This window comes from Zingiber officinale, chromosome 5A, assembly GCF_018446385.1.
Source record: "Zingiber officinale cultivar Zhangliang chromosome 5A, Zo_v1.1, whole genome shotgun sequence".
Taxonomy (NCBI): Eukaryota; Viridiplantae; Streptophyta; class Magnoliopsida; order Zingiberales; family Zingiberaceae; genus Zingiber; species Zingiber officinale.
The window spans coordinates 122,488,633-122,501,991 of record NC_055994.1 but is presented as its reverse complement, the minus strand read 5'-3'; the positions used below and the strand labels follow the sequence as shown (position 1 = coordinate 122,501,991).

The 13,359-nt window shown below is 39.1% G+C and overlaps 1 protein-coding gene across 1 annotated transcript; it reads left to right on the top strand.

Annotated features, from left to right (window-relative positions):
- Positions 1 to 491: 491 nt before the first annotated feature.
- Positions 492 to 6,417, top strand: LOC121981534 (mitogen-activated protein kinase kinase kinase 3-like). Its single transcript, XM_042534101.1, has 11 exons — positions 492 to 1,042; positions 1,484 to 1,915; positions 2,124 to 2,211; positions 2,321 to 2,383; positions 2,554 to 2,714; positions 2,806 to 2,881; positions 4,744 to 4,803; positions 4,931 to 5,038; positions 5,157 to 5,387; positions 5,651 to 5,766; positions 5,840 to 6,417. The coding sequence occupies exons 1-11, from the start codon at positions 621 to 623 to the stop codon at positions 6,012 to 6,014; spliced, it is 1,932 nt and encodes a 643-aa protein (XP_042390035.1). The 5' UTR covers positions 492 to 620; the 3' UTR covers positions 6,015 to 6,417.
- The last annotated feature ends 6,942 nt before the right edge of the window (positions 6,418 to 13,359 follow it).

The window sequence follows — 13,359 nt, the reverse complement described above, 5'->3', positions numbered from 1 at the left end:
TTCGCCTTATTTCTATTTAGTGAATTTGAGGGGTTTCCGTGAATAAATGCACGTCATCTACTCATCTTAAGTACGATCAAAGATTCTACTCTACGCTGCCGGAGCACCTTTGTTTTTTTTTTCCTTCGTATTTCTACCCACTCGTCCACCCGCAATGCAGCCCCCGGTCCCCGACTGTGGTCCCATCTGTGCTTATCCAGTGAACCAACCACGAGATGGTGAGAGACTGAGCTCCATTTTCAGGTTGGAAATAAAGGGTCGAGCTCGCCATCTAGTATGCACGTCATCGCGTTCGTGAGACGGCGTTCTGGTGAGCTGTCACTCATAACAGTTGGTAGCTCAGTATTTCTACTCTTTTTGATACCTTCACGGTGATTGGATAGGAATTCACGGGTTCCACCTGATTCCCTCCATTGGAACCTGGGTATGTTCGTAGTCCATTTTGTCGTTTTACCTGTCTCTTTTTCTCTCTCCCTCTCTGTCTGTCTCTCTCTCAAATTCCAAATCGAAGCTTCTCTCTCTTTTCCTCCCTTTCCTTTTCCCTTTCCGCTTCCCAATTCCTCCTCTTCTCGCGATCACTTCGAATTCTATCGCCAATCGAAGCTCCTCGTCTTGCGAAGATGCCTTCGTGGTGGAAGGGGAAGCACAAATCCAAGTCGAAGTCCGTTCCGAGCCCTCGAACGGAGCCGGAGACGCCGCGGACGCCGCCGGCGATGCTCGAAGATACGTTTTTAGACGCGAGGCACGGGAATAAGGAGAAAGCTAATAGCTTTGACGACTGTATCGTCTCTAGGAGGAGTTCGGAACATCCAATTGTCGGCGGCGGTGGCAGGCGAGGTGGTGGAGTGGGGTCGGGATTCATGTTGGGTCACCCGCTACCGCTTCCATCCATGATCCCTTCACAGAGCATATCGATGGGATCGGCCTTGGCGTCAGCGTCAGCCTCGGCCTCGGCCCCAGCGTCGGCATCGGCGTCTGCTTCAATTTCCAGTGTTAGTTCCTCCGGGTCGTCGGATGAGACGCCGGATCTTGCGTCCTCCAGGTATCCTGTTCGTTTTCAAATATACTTTTCGTCGTGGCCTGTTGGAGGTATAGATTTACTCGTTGTCTATGTGAAAAGGATTTAATTGTATTTGAAATCTCTTCTATCTCTGAGTGTTTTTCGTTAAGGACGTTTTTTTAAAGATCTCTAGTGTTCTATCCAAACTAAGAGCTCTGATGTGAGGATTCTCACATATGACCATCAGTCTCAGCCCTATCATTTTGTTAATGCTCCATGTAATCAATCAAACTTTATTTTTCATGAACCAAGAATTTGTCGGTTTCGCTCTTGATTTAAGTTTAACGCGAGTGAATTAGTACAAGGAATGCCTCTGTCAAAATCGAGTTTTCCGTTCCTGAACAAATCTCTACTTTTAACGCATAGATCAAGGTTTGTCACCTAATTTGTGTCCTTGAGATTCAATCTGTCTGCTTATTGAAGGTATTCTGACCCGATCATGGGAGGCAAACGTGGAGTATATGATTTGCAAAGGCATGAGCATGTGGCTGAAAGCAGGGAACTTTTCTTATTCACACCAGTCATGGAGCATCCAAATGGCGAAAATGCTTATTCTCATAGCCAAACTTCTCCAGAGACCATATTTAGTAGAAGAACTGCAAATCCTTCCCCTGGTCTGAGTGGAAACCATTTTTCAACTTCACCTATACATCCCAGTTCGTTTGGTACATCCCCGACCTGCTGGCAAAATCATTTACCCAGCCCACCTCATCCGCTACCTCTTCCTCCAAATTCTCCAAGCTGCTCTTCACATTCTCCATCTTCTTCTTCTTCACGCTCTCCTAAGACACAGTGGAAGAAAGGAAAATTACTCGGCAGGGGTACCTTTGGCCATGTATATCTTGGATTCAACAGGTACTATGTGTAAATTTATGTTCATCTCCTAACCTTTATCAACATTCCACTCATCAAAAGAAATTAAATCCTGTTTTGATGGATGGACTTACATATTATGCCCATTAGGAGTATTATTTATTTACTAAGTTTAGTTCTCTTGCAGTAAAGTCATGCATTATTAGATTGTGATTTGACATTACATTTATCTTCTGTGTGCATGCTCCAGTGAAAGTGGACAGATGTGTGCCATTAAAGAGGTCAAAAACATTTCTGATGATGCAAATTCCAGAGAATCTCTCAAACAGCTAAACCAGGCAAGCTTCTCATCTCTTGTTTTGTCCATTCGTGATTGAAGTTCTGCGATTGTTATTTGCATACAACTTCTAGTTATTTAAGAAATTTACTTGAAAATCACTATTTCAGGAAATAACTTTGCTTAGCCAACTCTCACATCCCAACATTGTGGAGTACTATGGCAGTGAGCTGGTAAGTTCACCATCAGGAAATCATCCCTTACCTGTATGAAATTTGATAATCTTCACAATGATAATGACTAAACAAATTAGATTTATGACTGTTTACTGAGTTTTGGCTAGTTTTACTTAGAAAAGTTGCTTAAACACATCATGAATTTTTGTTTAATATGTTTTGCGCAGATGGAAGACTCCTTATCTGTTTTTCTTGAGTATGTTTCTGGGGGTTCTATCCACAAGATACTTCAAGAATATGGTGCTTTTGGGGAAGCATTAATACGTAGCTACACTGCACAAATACTTTCTGGACTTGTTTACTTACATGGGAGGAATACTGTACACAGGTATTTGGCAACTTGTATTTCTAGTTGCAATGAGCCCCTTGTGTGTGTTTTCCCTTTGTATTTTGGCTCAAGATGCAATCTGTTCTGGCAGAGATATCAAAGGAGCAAACATACTGGTAGATCCTAATGGTGTAGTCAAACTGGCTGATTTTGGCATGGCCAAACATGTAAGGTTCTTGCTGCTATTTTGTCTGTTGGTTTCTTAAAAATTTCGAGAAGATAACTGATGTGATTCTTCTAAGCTAAAATGATTAATCATTCACGAAGTGCAAACTTATATATTACTTAGAATAATACTAACTCCATTGGGACATTAAACTTTTACTTCATGAGAAAGCATGTATTCAATCTATAAAATGACAATCTTTAGGCATGTTACTGTCTGAGTCTCATTTGTGTAATGTGTTTCATTGGATTTCCAATCTGTTAGTCAAGAACTGAATCTACTTGAACTTTCATAGCTTCTCTCATGATTTAAAGGGCTCAATTGTATATTTGTATTTTTGTCGACTTAGGAAGTACAAATCGGTCAATTGGGGGCTTATTGATGACTGCAATGCTGATGTCATATCAACAGTATGAGATTTGTATGCTGCTGTTTCCCTGTTTTGAGAAGGTATAATAAGAGAAGAAATGATGGAGACTTAAGGATGATAAGAAGAGATGAGGAATTTTGCATGAGGGAGATATAGGGATTAATTCATTGAAAAGAGAGACTGCTAAGAGATGGTTAACCAATTGAGAACTGAGAAGCATACCTGCTTTCTATGGGAGGAACAAATTTATGACCATTTTGATTTTGTCCCACAAAATGCAGCTACTATAGAGTCTTGAGCAGTATTCCATTTATGTGCTTGGATTTGAAAAGGCCAAAATCAATTCTAAACTTCAGTGAAGATGGTTTACGTTTAATAGAATCGATTTATGAATCTGGCTGAGGAAATTAGCATATGCCTCTCCGTTTGCCTCTAATGTTAAAAATTCTGTTTCTGGAAGAATCTTAGGTTCATAGATACAAGGAAAGGGTTTTGTTTAGGAGAAACCATTCTCATCTGATGTCTTGAAAGGAAACATAAGAGAAAGAAAGGTGGACAAAAAATATACATGCTACATATGTTCATTGTAAGTCGCAATTCAGTGAATGGAGTCGAAGTGGCTAATTAACAGCTAAATAAACCATAATGATCTTCTGCAATTGATAACTTCAATCTTGGAATACACAAACATGTCATATTATTTAAGTTCAATCTCAGAGGAGCCAGTTACATTGGATTAAAGGAACTAATACTGTTGAGGTCAAACACAAAGCTAGCTAATGCATGGACCACAAATATTTATTCCTAGGGTTGTAACAAGCTGAGTTGAGTCAAACAGTAAGAGGCTCGAGCTCCGGCTCGGTTCGTTATCCTTAAGCTCGAGCTCGGCTCGAGTTCGATTCGAGTTTTAGTTCTTAAACTCGAGTTCGGCTCGTAATAAAATTAAATAGCCTGAGTTCGGCTCGAGCTCGGCTCGAAAAAAAAGTTCATTTAAAAATTAAATGAGCTTAGTTCGAGCTCATTTAAGATAATTAGCTATTAATTAATAATATATTATTATATTTATTATTTATGTGATATATATATATAAACAAGCCTCTTAACGAATAGGTTCGCGAGCCTCTAAACGAACATGTTCGCGAGATTACGAACCAAATACTGTTAAGCTTGAGCTCGACTCAATAATGTTTTCGAGCTCGAAATCAGGTTCGAGCTCGACTCGTTAACTTAATCGAACGAACCTTTTTTTTCGAGCCGAGACCTAAATAACTCACGAGCGGTTTGGCTCGTTTACACCCCTATCTGAAACTATGTTTAACAAGGATGCAATGTATTAACTTCAAGAAGTAGTCTTGGCTATCTTTTATATTATTAGTCATGTACTTAGCATTTTATTTGCGGTGCTTATACTAAAGTTCTCTTTGCTCTGCTCACTTATCTGTTTTTTTTCTCCCTTTTTTATTCTATTTTTGACATTGTTTATCTGGAAACAGATAAATGCATATACTTCAATACAGTCATTCAAAGGAAGCCCTTACTGGATGGCTCCTGAGGTAAACTTATACATTAATCTTCTTCTTAGCAATAAAGTTTGTACATAGTTATGCACTTACACTTATCTCTTGGAATTTATGTAAACCACTAAATGCTCAAATCCTGATAACTTCTTATTAATTGCAGGTTGTCATGAATAGTAGTGGCTATGACCTCACCGTGGATATATGGAGCCTGGGTTGTACAATTATTGAGATGGCAACTTCCAAGCCTCCATGGAGCCAGTTCGAAGGGGTATGTTATATTTATTCCATGCATTATTTTGAAATAAATATCCAACTTTGATTTTGTTCCAACCTTTCACGATGTATTAGATATATTTTCCTAATTGTGTTTATGTTCCAATCAACAGGTTGCTGCAATATTTAAAATTGGTAATAGCAAAGATTTACCAGAAATCCCAGGCCACTTTTCTCCTGAAGGAAAGGATTTTTTAAAGCTATGCTTACAGCGTGATCCATCTGCACGTCCCTCGGCTTCTCAGCTGATGCTTCACCCTTTTGTTCGAGACCAAGGGACAACCAAGATTATGAAGACGAATATGGTCAATGATGTGTCCCATTCTGTGCCTAATGCAAATCAAGTAAGGGTAATCTTGGAGAAACTTGTTCATCATACTAAAACTTTTCTCATTTTATGCACTTCATGCTATGCACAAATATCCTCTATTTTTGGAATTAGCTCTTAGATTGAGTTAACTTGGTGAACTCGATCCGTACTGCTCTCATATTTCCATTGAAAGGCAAATGTTAAAAACCATGTGTCGGAAACTAATTCCCCGCACAAGCTTCTTGACAATTTTTTCACATAGGCAATATTGACGTTGCTTCCTTGATGCACCAACAGGGCACTGTGGATTTTTATTCAAAAAGAAGTACTTCTCCAATACAGGACAGACATTATAGTACAAGATACCAATTTGGGTTGCACTCGACGTTTCCTCAACTGTCCAAGAACTTGAGGTATTCAGGTTCAATGTTGAAGTTGAGATTCATATTTGTTCCACGACTGGTATTTAATGTTTTCTTCTTGCAGGGATTTGCCAAACATGAGAACAAACATGTCATTACCTGTCTCCCCTTGCTCCAGTCCATTAAGGCAATTCAAACAGTCTAATAGAAGTTTCTTACCTTCTCCTCCCCATCCAGCAGCCAACTACAGCCCAGTGAACCCCTTGCTCTATCGAACGAAGCCAAACTATAATCCTTAAGATCCTTGGCTCGACATTTACCCCCCTGTTCAAGGCCCCAATGCCCCACGGTTCGCCTAGATGACCGAGCATGGGTTTGTAAATACTGAAGCTGCTAGGTTCAATGAGGACTTCAGGTTTTGGATGGATTAGAAACTTGTTTCACTCCCTGTTCATCCATTCCATGTCGATCAGATTGCTGATTAGGCAGTGCCAAGGGAGGAGATCTTCCATTGTAGTCTTGTAACTGGAGTGCTAAGTTTTGTGCCTAGTCTTCAATTGTGTGCATAGCACATGTAGCGGTCGCACTATTTGAGGTCACCACATTGTATAGAGCAAAGTTGTGTTCATAGCTTGTAACTAATGTTATTGGAGAAAAAAATGGAAAAAAAAAAAAGAATAGAAACAAAGTTGTGTTCATATATTTTTTTTTCATAAATATAATATAACAATAACTAAGTCTTATCTCACTCGACTTTATTCCACTAAATTATATCTCTTATATGAATTCTCGTACGTCATTAAACTCGATGCTTTGCTACATTATTATTAATATTTAAATAAATTTTATCTCATTTTATCTGTTTTTTAATTAAGATTTTTTATTTTTCTCTATTAATCTGCATATTTATCTTGGTTTCATATTATTTAATTGAGATATTTATTGAATGCTTAAGTAGGTATGCATACCCTCTTAATCGTGTTTATTGGAACAGTTTTTTAATAAGCATAATTTTGATTTTTTTTAAAAGAATATATATATATAATCCTATTCATTCTTGTATGTTTATATATTCACTTTAACATCTTCATATTTGCAACTCATATTTTGTTAGTGTTGCTCATTTTATAGTCCAAGATCTATATAATATAACAGTTTTATGTTTTATAAAATTTTCCTTTTAAGGTTTAAAAGATATCTTACGATTATAAAAAAAAAATACTTGATGCTTCTTTTCATTTCAATCATCCTGCCCTCCTCCATTGAGATAGTTATTAGACATCCATCTCACATTACTTAATTAAGACATATTGGATGCATGCTCTTATCATTTTAAATGTATCTCTTAGAGTTCTCCTTCAATAGATGTAATTATGATTTTTCTATAATGTTATTATTTCTTATCGTATTTATCCTTGTATATTCTCACATCTACTTTAACATTTTCATCTTTACAATTCTCACAATTACTTTAACTCAACATTTAGCTCCCTATTGTTAGATCGTAGAGCTCGCTAGAAGAGAGGGGGGGGGGGGGGGGGGGGGCGAATAGCGATTTAAAAATTCGTAGCGAGTTAGAGTAAGCAGCGGAAAAATAAAAGCAATGTTAACACGAACCAGTTTTACTTAGCTCGGAGCCTTGGTCAACTCCTACTCCAAGGCCTGCACTCGTCGAGTGTTTTCGTTGGACAATTACTAATAATTTATAAAATAATATTACAAATGTAAGTACAAGAACTTTAGAGAGAAAATATCAACAACAATAATAAAAAAAATTGAGCCGCAAGTTGTCGGAGAAGCTTCGCAGTGTCACAGAAGTACAACGCGGTAGAGCAGTCGTTGGAAGACATTGTTGTTCTTTGCTCCAGGGTGAGACCTCCTTATATAGGACGCTCCGAGCGCCCGGACTGTGATGTAGGTATGGCCAATCAGTGCACTCCTCGTTGCGACAGGATAGAATTTTTGCCTTCTGGGCGCCCAAATCGATTCCGGGCGCTCGGACCAACTCAGAGCGCCCGAACCACCATCTTCCAGAAAGTCCTTCTCCTGTAAGAAAATGTTAGTTCGAGGCAAAATAAAAGTTATACTACCCTGCAAAATAAAAGTTAGCACAAATATAATAAAAGAGTAGTAATTAGATTCCGTCTTACCGAAACCGGAATCTAGTCATGATCTTAACTTAGATTCTCGAAATGGTTCTAAGTTGGATCGACGTCTACTATTCCCTCGAAAGGAGAATGCGTCCTCACCAAGTCACTCTCTTCCAGTGACTTACCTTAACTTACCTGTCAGATGTCCGGTCAGCTCGTCGACCCATCTGAACTTCATGCCAGCTATCATGTCAGCCTGTCGACACAGCTGGACTTCGTGCTAGACATCAGGTCAGCCCATCGACTAGTCTGGACTTCGTGCCAGCTATCAGGTCAGTCTGTCGACCTAGTTGGGCTTCATGCCAGCTATCCGATCGGTCCGTCGACCTAGCTGGGCTTCGTGCCAACTATCCAGTCGGCCCGTCGGCCTAGTTGGGCTTCTCCTGCACAATTCGTCAAAGTATTATATCACTATAAAACTAACTTAACCTTATTTTGTCATTCATCAAAACTTGAGTTAGACTATCAATGCTAACCACACCAACAGTCTCCCCTTTTTTGATGCAATGACAACGTAGGTTAAGTTAGTGAAAAAAATACAAAAAGTAAGCAATTATAAACAACGACATGATTTTTAAGTTAACCTTATTTTATGTTTGGTATTTTTATTGTAAACTAACTTAAATCACCTAACCCTCCCCCTTTGACATTCATTGAAAAATAGAAAATATAGATAATTTTCAGGTTGACAACAAAAAATAAGTTGGAAAAATAAGTTAACTTAGAAAAATTAAATTTAACAACAGAGAATTCTGATAAAATTTTTAGGTTGACCTAGGAGAGTTAACTTAGAAAAATAAGCTAAAGGAAAATTTTGAAAAAGTTGTTTAAAAAATATGATCTTTGAAATTAGAAATAGTTTTCAATATCCTTTAACTTTTATAAAATAGCTAAGTTTTTTTTAAATAGCTAACTTTTTATAAGAAAACTAAAGTAAAAACCTACTAACTTTGTAAATTTAAACAAGTTTACAAAATTAAAGTAATTTTCAAAGTACCATTCAAAAACAAGTTTAGTAAAATTAAATGAATTTTCAAACATAAGCTTGTAAAATTAACGCAAATTTTTAAACCAATTTTCAAACATAAGTTAATAAAAGACAGTTTTCAAAAAATAAGTTTATAAAATCTATTTTCAAAAATAAGTTTATGAAAGTCATTTAAAAAAAATAATTTTACAAAATTAAAGTAAGTTTCAGAATAATTTTTAAAATAATTTTACAAAATTAAAGTAATTTTAAAATAATTTTACTAAAGTTTTTTCAAGGAGATGAAAAACATTTTTCAAAAATAATTTTGTAAAATATTTTCAAAGAAGAGAAAATAATTTTATTACAAATATTAATCCTCCCCTGACATTATTTTTGAAATAAGACTTTTAAAAATATTTGTCAAAAAAAATTTAAAGTAAGATTTTTTCAAAGTATTTTTTTTAAAAGTGAGGTAGGATTTTCAAAAAAAGATTTTAAAAAGAAATTTGATAAGGAATAATTAAAAAAATTCTAAAAAAAACTTAAGGACATAATTTTCTAAGTAAATAAAAAAATTGATATTCCACCTGAATTTATTACTCCCCTTAATTATTACTCCCCTTTAATTTATATTAGAGTTTGAGTATGTTAAAATGTGCGACAAGATTTTTTTTTAAAAAAATAATTTTTTAAGGATTTTTAAAATAAATTTTCAAGGATTTTTAAAATAAAATTTAGAAGATTTTTAAAATAATTTTTAAAATAATTTTTAAAGATTTTTAAAATAACTTTTAAATTGATCCTCAGATGCTCTATCCTTCACCGGACCCGAAGCCATCAACCCGATTCAAATGTGTATTCTGCAAACTTGCACAACTCAAATACACATATCAAATACAAGGGTGAACCTAACTTAAACTCTTTGCCCAAACACCAAAACACATGGTCGCACGGATCATTGGTATTGCTCCAACAATCTCCCCCTTTTTGATGTTTGGCAATATGTTTATGTTAGGAAAAACATAATAGCAAAACAATATGCTAAAAACAATGGACTTACGTTGCCAAGGCTACACACTTGGACTTACACCGCCGAATAGACTTACATTGCTAAGGCTACACACTTGGACTTACACCACCAAATGGACTTACATTGCCAAGGCTACATACTTGGACTTACATTGCCGAATGGAAAATGCACCATGTATTGGAACCTATCCCAAGGCTCCCCCTACACCTATACCCCCCATTGAGCTAGGAATTTTAACACAGAGCTATTTAAGAACCTATCACATGACTTCCCCTACACCTAAGATCTTGAGCTAGGATTTTTACTAGTGCAAAGGTATTTTTAGGTTTTCCCAACTAAACCTTATTTTTCCCCCTTTGCCTAACATCCAAAAAGTTCTCCAACAATATCCCAATTGTTGAAAACTCGTCATTCAAATTGACCCTAAACTCATGTATTTATCCCTTATGGATCTCACACACCTGCACGAGCTGACCCGGTCCTAAACCAATGCTAAAAACAAATTCAGACTGACATTAGTCGACTGTTCTTATTGAAACAACACACAGAACCTTTCTGTGTTCAATGTTCACCATTATCAGTCGACTGGTAACTAAACCAGTCGACTGACACCCTATTTCAGCCCTTTTCAACATTTCTAACCCAATTTCAGAAATACGTTAATAATTCCACAGACCTCCAAAAATCCTCAAATTTTATGGAGAGGTCTATTTTACTCATGTCTATTTGGAAAAAATACATCTAAAAATGTATCTATCACCAATCCCAATATTGACACAAAATCCAAAACTAGCTAAATGGTTCAATTAAACATTGACCTAAAGTCCTAGTTTTGGCTTCCTCTTGATGTATTTGCTCATACTAACCCATAATGCATCCCTAGCATTGGTTTATATGACATCTATACATCCAAAACCAATTATCATGCAATATGACCCCAATGTCATATTTCCTTGTATGAAACATAACCCAATTGTGCCAAATCCTTAGGTTTGAGACTCAAATCTGTCTTCAAACCATTTGGCACACTCCATTGCTCCTCTAGACTCTCAAGTAGTACTATACCCACTTGAGATTCATTTGCCATGGGTCCCAACTTGACTCTTAGAGCTCCCCTAGAGTTCTTAACCTTAGCTACCTCCCTAGGTGACTCATCTATAATAGCTAGGTCACATCGGTGCACCTCTGGTGACACTTGGCCTACAAACCTAACCTTCTTAGCGTTAGACACCTTGTCCTTGGTTAATTTCTTCTTACCATTAAATGTCTTTCCCTTGCCATTTCTTGACTTCTCCTTGCTATAGTCATATGCAACCCTAGCATACGACTTTCCCTTAGCCTTGGAGACATTGGATAGGTATCCCAAACCCGATCTATCATTGTTCGTCTTTGGCTACCCAACACCATACCTAAACCCTTAGATCCAACATTGAATCTTTCTAGGGTTTTCTCCAACTTATCAAGCTTTTCCTTCAAAGCTTGATTTTCCCTTTCTAGGTTCCTAAACCTAGAGTCAACATGTCCATCATGGACATTCCTAGACCTACCCTTTTTAGGCACGCGTCTTCCCTGTTGGTCCCCGTGGGTGTTTTGATGTGATCAACCAAGTTGGTGTTAGGATCGATGGTCGCGGCTAGAGAGGGGGGTGTGAATAGCCGACCCCAAAATCGCGTTTCTTTCTACAAACTAGGGTTAGCGCAGCGGAAATAAAAAACAACGAAACAAAGACAAGAAATCAAACCTCAATACGCGTTGACGTAACGAGGTTCGGAGATGAAACTCCTACTCCTCGGCGTGTCCGTAAGGTGGACGAAGCCTATCAATCCGTCGGTGGATGAGTCCCCGGAAACCCGGCTAATAATCACTCCTTCTGGGTGGAGAAACCTCGCCACAATGTCTTGCAACAGCAAGATGAACAGGAGTACAAGAATACAGCAAGAAACTAAGTACAATACACAAATGTAATAACCCTAGCTTGCCTTCTTGTCGACTGGTTGAAGCAGCAACTTCACGAGACGCCTACAACAGCAGGAACCCAGTCGAAGAAGCTCACACGAAGCTTCGGAACTCAGCAAAGCTCAAGAGCACACCAGCAGCTCAGTAGAAAGAAGAGGAAGAAGAGATTAGAACAGTAGCTCCTCAATCCCTTTTATAACCTGCGAAGAAGACACAGAAGAAACTAGCCGTTGCTACGCAACGGCTAGGATGTGGACCGATCAGGCTCCATCCTGATCGGTCCACAGAGCTCCTGATCGGTCATGGGGACCGATCAGGCTAAGCCCTCCTGGACTTAAGGTCTGGACCGATCAGGCATGCTCCTGATCGGTCCAGCTTCATCCTGATCGGTCCTGGGGACCGATCAGATCTTTCTCTGATCGGTCCAGGGACCGATCCCCTTCCTTCTCTCCCGAGCTTCTTGCCTTCTGATCGTTGTTTCCTGATCGGTCTGCAGACCGATCAGATAACACTCAGTAGGCTACTGTTTGGTTACTGATCGGTCACCAGACCGATCCAGATACCCAGTGTATCACTGGATCGATCCACTGATCGATCCAGAGCTTGGTTTTTGCCCAAACCAAGTCCCAAGCCTTCCAAACCAATATCCGGTCAACCTTGACCTATTGGTATCTCATGCTTAGCATCTGGTCACTCCCTTGACCTGCTAAGACTCCCTACCAAGTGTCCGGTCAATCCCTTTGACCCACTTGGTCTTTCCAACACCAGATGTCCGATCATCCTTGATCCATCTGGATTTTTCCCTTGCCCGGCTTCACTCACCAGGACTTTCACCTAGCTTCACTCACTAGGACTTTTACCTGGCTTCACTCACCAGGGTTTTCCATCTGCCCGGCTTCACTCACCAGGACTTCCAAACCGCCTAGCTTCACTCACTAGGTCTTTCCCTTGCCTGGCTTCACTCACCAGGTCTTTCACTTTCACCTAGCTTCACTCACTAGGATTTTCTATCTGCCTTCCTGGTCTAGAGAACGAGCTACCGAGCCCTCTCTGACCTAGTCCGGAGAACGAGCTACCGAGCCCTCTCCGACTTCGTCCGGTCCAGAGAACGAGCTACCAAGCCCTCTCTGACCTAGTCCGGAGAACGAGCTACCGAGCCCTCTCCGACTTCCACATCCGGTCCAGAGAACGAGCTACCGAGCCCTCTCTGACCTAGTCCGGAGAACGAGCTGCCGAGCCCTCTCCGACTTCCACATGCCAAGCTCCCATACTTGGACTTCTCCGTGCCAAGTCTCCATACTTGGACTTTTCCCGTGCCAAGCTCCCTGCTTGGACCTTTCCGTGCCAAGTCTCCATACTTGGACTTTTCCCGTGCCAAGCTCCCTGCTTGGACTTCTCGAAATAGATCAACTCAAGTCGGGTCAACCAGGTCAACCTTGACCAAGGGTTGCACCCACAACCTCCCAAGTTTCTGTTCTTGTCAAACATCAAGATACAACTTGAGTCAGGTCAATCAGGTCAACCTTGACCTAGTGTTG